At 46.8% G+C, this 5951-nt stretch overlaps 1 protein-coding gene across 2 annotated transcripts; it reads right to left on the bottom strand.

Annotated features, from left to right (window-relative positions):
• Nucleotides 1–438: 438 nt before the first annotated feature.
• LOC121343874 (TAR DNA binding protein) lies at nucleotides 439–5680 on the bottom strand. 2 transcript variants are annotated; one of them, XR_005953748.1, is made up of 7 exons: nucleotides 5521–5680; nucleotides 4884–5136; nucleotides 4009–4172; nucleotides 3559–3699; nucleotides 2718–2888; nucleotides 1779–2366; nucleotides 439–1284 (listed from the first exon to the last, which is right to left on the bottom strand). XR_005953748.1 is itself a non-coding variant. In XM_041419392.1 (6 exons), exons 2-6 carry the CDS (start codon nucleotides 5119–5121, stop codon nucleotides 1836–1838), a joined length of 1245 nt encoding a protein of 414 aa, XP_041275326.1. In that variant the 5' UTR covers nucleotides 5122–5136; nucleotides 5521–5680; the 3' UTR covers nucleotides 439–1835. The 2 variants fall into 2 exon arrangements, 1 of the variants encoding a protein (XP_041275326.1); XM_041419392.1 differs by having other exon boundaries at nucleotides 439–2366.
• Nucleotides 5681–5951: the final 271 nt, after the last annotated feature.

Here is a 5951-nt window from a genome sequence, read left to right as displayed (position 1 = left end):
TCCCTTGAGTGGGCTGATCCAGAAACAAGTTAAAAACATCCATCCCCAAAGGAGATGTGGACAGAAATCCATCATGACAGCAACTCTCTTTCCCCCAACCCATTTCTGATAAGGAACTTCCATTGCTAAAAGAACAAGTAATGTTCCTTGGCACAGATGAAATCGGGAGGGAGCTGCTTACCAGTCTAGGTGCGGGCACCCCAAGGTGTGGGACCTGGATTTTAGACCTATGTCACTGCACAGTGACATAGAGGGTACAGTGGCTTAGAGCAGAGTATCAGGTATCGATACGTGCTGAGCGGTGGCTCCTTTAGAACCTGCTTATCTGAAACAAACCGAGTGACTGCAAAAAGCTTTACAGAAGTTCATCGCAAAAGGGTAAAATTAATTAACTGCTATGAATTCTTTGCATTCAGGGCTGCAAAACAAAGACACATATTACTTAAATCAGTTTTATTTAAGAATTTCCTACAGTGACAAATCTTATAAAAAGCATCCAAACACGAAACTGCAGCAAACAGCATTCTTTTGGATATCTTACAAACAGTGGAACTTCCACCCTGGAGAGGCACACTGAGCTCTAGTGATCTCTGCTAAAAGAGCTATTGCAAAGCACACCACAAGCTCAATGTTCTCATCACAAACCCCCATCATCTTCAAGTCACATTACCACACTTACAGATCATTAACAGAAAAAAAAACACACACCATACAGCATTCACAGCAGTTGACATAAGGGAAAAGAAATACAAATACTCCATTTCACGTAACACATTCAACTAACTGATTAACTAGGTAGAGAACCCACTTAAAGTCTTCCACATGTGGACGTCCTTTGAATGCAATAAACACTCGTACGTTATCTGCTACCATTGCTCTCCGCACACTCTCTCACCAAAGCCACAGGATTGAGAGACATCTCGCCAAGTCAAATAAAATCCCATTAATGCACCACCAGGTCTCTGCATGCGCTCGCTCCTTTATCTCGCACATACCAGCCCTCTCATGCCTCGGCACCACCACCAATCCCACACATGGTTTCAAAAGTTCAAACAGCCTTCTGGTTCCATCTCACAGCCTTGCGTTCACAGCGTTGATACGACTCCATGAAATAAAGAGTAGCGGATAAAAATGGAACACCCACCGTCTAAGACGCAGCATGTGCGGTGTGATGAAGTATTCTTGGATGAGAAAGCATGTAGACAGAAGTATTCCTAAGGCAGAATATTTACAGCACTGCTTTCAATGAAGTGCTTCTTCCATACACATTTGAAATGAGATGAACTGCGGAGATTAAATGAAGCCTTCATATCGTACTTTAGTATGGAGGGAAAACAGTGTTAAAAAAAACAAACAAACACAAACAAAAATGACACTGTGCTGTCCAACGGGGCGCTTGGAGAGTCTTATGGTGGGATCAAATTAAAAACAAGAGGGAGAGAATGCTGTTTCTGACCAATGGTTCCATTTTGAACATGCAAAGAATTCAGGTAGCCAGGAAACAAGGGGTAAAGTATTACAAGAGAAACCTTTCCTATTGACTGTAGTGTTAGTTCACCTATTGGGCAAACAGCAGTCCACTTCCAAACATTCAGAATTCCAACCAGATATGTAACAAAGTTAGAAAATTCCTTTTACCTTTCTTTTCTTTTTCTTTTTTTTTTTTTTTTTTTTTTTTTTTAGAAAAGAAAAATGTCAAAAATACTGCTGAATATACTGCACACTGAACAAATTCATTTGGAAAACTTTAGTATATACGTAATTTACAGTATACTTACCATGAGTTAGAAAAATTTGATTTCCCACCATAGAGTCAGTATCAGAGCCCACTGCGTCTACATTCCCCAGCCTGACGACTTGGAATCCATGCTTGAACCAAAGCCTCCGTTAAACCCACCGCTGGAGCCTGCATTTGAGGCCGAGCCCCAGCCTATTGCTGCCCCCGAGTTGGACCCTCCGTACGAGTTGTTGCCTGAACTAAAACCCTGGTTCTGCTCCCGCTGCATGTTGCCCTGAGGCTGGTTGTTTCCTGAGGGCCCTGACTGGTTCTGCTGGCTGGCCAGCATGCCCATCATCCCCCAGCTGCTCTGCAGGGCCGCCTGCGCTGCTGCCATCATGGCAGGGTTGATGCTAAATGCCCCGAAGTTCATACCCCCACCCATGTTGCTGCCCTGGTTATTGCCCAGTCCTCCCCCACCTCCTCTGCTGTTACCAAACCCCCCCTGATTCCCAAAGCCTCCCGGGTTACCACCAAATCTTCCACCTCTCTCTAACTGTCTACTGCTATTGTGCTTAGGTTCAGCATTGGATATATGTACGCTGATTCCTTTAATGATCAAGTCCTCTCCACAAAGAGACTGGGCAACCTATAAGAAATAAAGGATTGATTAAATGTATGTTAGATGTCCTGTTTTCCAAAAATGTTAGCAGTACAAGACAAAACACAAAACATCCCTACAATCCTGAGCAGATATTTATCCTGCAAAGAAAGCAAATGCATGTACTTAATTCAATTTGAAGTGATTTAGCTTTGCATTCATCACTACCCTAACCGCAGTACAAAGTCCTGTCTGCACAGCTGTACCTAAAATCATACTCTCAGTCCATTCAATAAATCAGACAGTGGACAAGTAAGCATTTCATGTGTAGTTCCAGAAATTATACTTTATCATGCTACTATATTGTAGTCCATGAAGTTAAAACATTTTAAGACTTACCTGATCATCTGCAAATGTAACAAAAGCAAAAGCTCGGAAAGGTTTAGGAATGAAGACATCTACCACTTCCCCATACTGGGCAAAGAACTGTCGGAGTTCATCTGCCGTCATGTCCTCGGTGCAGCGTCCAACAAACACCTTCCTGCTGCGCAAAGGCTCATCGGGACTTTGCTGGAGAGAATTGAAGGGAAAAACTATCACAACTGTAGTCCTTGAGAACTGAGTTACATGATGGTAGGTGACACTCTAATCTAGCCTGTTCTGAGGGCTGCTGATTGAAGAAAGTTTGAGATTGTAAATTTAAGACTTAAAATAAATAAACGTTAACAATTCTATTCCAAGAACATGGCTGCACCTTGGTAAAGGTGGGGGGGAAGAACCACAAGAAAATGAGCATGGGAGCAACACACAGGGATGGCGACAGGGCCATTGCAGAACACTTTTTTGTAATAATTACATACAGAGAGAAGAAGAGAAGCTATAGGTTCAGTTTGGAACTCAAAGACTTGTTCTGCTCTTCCCCAAATTAGTGATTCCATCTGCTTTATTCTGCATTTATTAATGCAACAGGCAAGTTAGGCAGGTACTGCTGGACATCAAACACAGATTTCTATCTGTACTTCATTCCCTCGCATAATGAGCGATTTTCCCAAATTACTTCCAGCTCACCCACCTGCTCCGTTTTCCTTCTTTGCTCTCACTTGTTCTATTCATTCACAGTAAAGCCACACCCGAGAGCAGATAGTTAATCTGTGCAGCTGCTCTCCCCTAACACAGCTGATGAAGAGGTGCACTTGGGAGTGTTTGGTACAAATAAAAGCACTAGTAAATCCCAAAGTACCTTAGAGTTGGGAAGTTTACAGTCACACCATCTTCCATCAATCATGTGACGCTGCGACATTACTTTCACTTGGGTTTCGTAATCCGTGAACCGAACAAACCCAAAACCTTTCGAGTGGCCTGTTTTAATATCCTTCTTAACCTAGGTGGAAAAAAACCAAAACCCAGAAGTAACCACTAGTATGAAGCATGCTGTTACTGAATGAATTTGGTAAACATCTGTTTGAGAGTTCACCTGTCTTCCAAGCTTTCTTATCACAGAAACCTCTAATTCCTTAACATCTTCTCCCAAAATTAACAGGCTCATGGAAAAAAAAAAAAAACATCCTTAGGAAGAGACACAGCTTCTGATCTTGTCCATGTTTATAAAGCTCCTTTGTTTCTACTGCTTTCTCAGGAACCTGATATCTACCCAATGTCCCTCCTTACTTGAGCTGCAAATGGATTTTACCTGCACCATCAGAACTTCTCCAAAGGTACTGAAATATTCCTTTAAGTCTTGTTCAGTGGTTTTCCAGGGAAGACCCAAGACTATTAAATCTGAAGTCTTCTGCACTGCTCGTTTCACTTTCACAGCTGATGACGCATCGGTTTCATCCATTTTTCTCTTATTATCTGAATATAAAAAAGTACATTAGACATCTTCAGCACTGGAAATTGGCTCACTGACTACGAACTGCATGGTGTTAAATTATAACCCAGGATGAGGAAGAGTATAGACTGCAAGAGACACACACCAGCTGCTGAGAGCTAAATGCAACACATCTGCCCTGAACCAAAGCAAATCCACAATCAAGTCCCCCTCCAAAATGCAAACTGACCCAGTTAGTTCTGCATTAGTTTACTTAAGAATTATCCAGCAACATTCACAGTCCTGTGAAGGTGGGGAAAACATGAACTTTTAACAAAACTACTTCACTAGCAATTTATTTCCTTCCCCTCTTTTTTGGGGGGTGGAGCAGGGTGGTCAGGTTTCTCCTTTCCTGAGCACTTCAAAATGGTACCAATGCCTTGAGGAAAAATATCTGTGAGTACAGAGATTACAGTACACTAAAAAGGGTACCACAGTACACTTTGAAGGCCTATACAAGGCTAGCCTTCAAGGGTAACACAAGACTTTGTCTTTAAAGTACTTGTTTAGATAGTGTTAAAAAAATAAAAAACTCAATGGGGATAAACCTACTCGGCAGAACAGACACTTGAATAAATCACCGATCTCTGTGAATCGGAGATTTAAAGAGTAACATGTTGCCATGTTAGATCAGCAGTGACTGGGACGTTAAAGAAAGCAGCCCTGAACAGAGAACCGAAGCCACAAGGACAAACCTTTGGGATAATTCACGACGTAGACAAGGTTTCCCCAGCCAGCCTCGGGGGCGTGCAGGATGCCCTCGACCAGCCGAACTCCTCGCATGCACTGCGACACCGGGTTTCTGTAGCGCAGCCCGCACGCCCCGGGGAACTGCGCCGTCACCGTGGACAACAGCACCGTGCCGTCGTCCTCCGACGGGATTTCGATGGGCTCATCGTTCTCGTCCTCCGTCACTCGGATATACTCCGACATCTTCGCTGGAAGTTACTGAAGTACAAAAGGGAAAGAGCAGGCATAAGCGATCACCCTATGCCCCCTGAGGCGGCTTTCATCTTCTTCGGCCTGAGGCACGAATCTCTCTTTACTACACAACAGGAGGCACCGAGATGCGCTCGCTAGTCATGAACACTAAAGCCTCCGGGCCTGCCGGAAACCTCGGCCCGTCCTGGAGGTACGGAGGTACCAACAGTGACTTGGCCCCCGAGCACGGCGGAAACTCCCAGGGGCGCCATGGGCTACTCCCGCGGAACAGGGAGCACAGCCCTCGCCGCCTGCCAGGCCCGCCCGAGCCCGCGACCTCCGAATGCGGCTCCACCCGCCCCAGCACCGCGGGCAGCCGAGTCGGGCCGGGCCCCACCCGGCCTCGCTCACCGGCCAGGGAAGAGAGCGACGTCCCAAAAATCTCGCAACACCACCACCACCACACTCTACCGCCGCCGCACAAAATGGCGGCCGCGGCCCCTCAGAGGCCGGACCGGGCCGCGGGCCGAACCATTCCAGGCGGCCGAGGGGGGGCGAACTGCGGCGGGGCGCTCGGAACGCGGGAGAGCGTGGAGCTCCGGCCGTGCCCCTGCAGCCGCCGCCCGCTCACAGCCGGAGCTTGGCCGGCGTCCTCGGAACCGACGGCGGCGACGGCAGCTCTCAGAGCCGCTCTCCCCCAAGCGTGGGGCCGGTGGTGCGGCCCTGCCCTGCCCGCGCCTGCGCGAGCGCGGGAGCTGCCGGGAGCCGGCGCCGTCCGGGACTTGTCCGTGAGGGCGGTAACGGCGGAGTAGGCACTGGTGCTTGTGCCGGCCTGGAGTAGC

Source organism: Onychostruthus taczanowskii, unplaced genomic scaffold, assembly GCF_017590055.1.
Source record: "Onychostruthus taczanowskii isolate IOZ18803 unplaced genomic scaffold, ASM1759005v1 scaffold61, whole genome shotgun sequence".
In the NCBI taxonomy this organism is placed as follows: domain Eukaryota; kingdom Metazoa; phylum Chordata; class Aves; order Passeriformes; family Passeridae; genus Onychostruthus; species Onychostruthus taczanowskii.
Note: the sequence above shows the minus strand (reverse complement) of the source record. Positions and strands in the feature narration are given on the sequence as shown.

Excerpts from the sequence above, each read along its gene's own strand:
- LOC121343874 (XM_041419392.1), bottom strand. The coding sequence starts at position 5,121 with ATGTCGGAGTATATCCGAGTGACGGAGGACGAGAACGATGAGCCCATC. Across the intron at positions 2,889-3,558 it reads GTAAACTTCCCAACTCTAAG|CAAAGTCCCGATGAGCCTTT; the intron begins GTACTTTGGGAT and ends AATTCTCTCCAG. Across the intron at positions 2,367-2,717 it reads TTACATTTGCAGATGATCAG|GTTGCCCAGTCTCTTTGTGG; the intron begins GTAAGTCTTAAA and ends TATTTCTTATAG.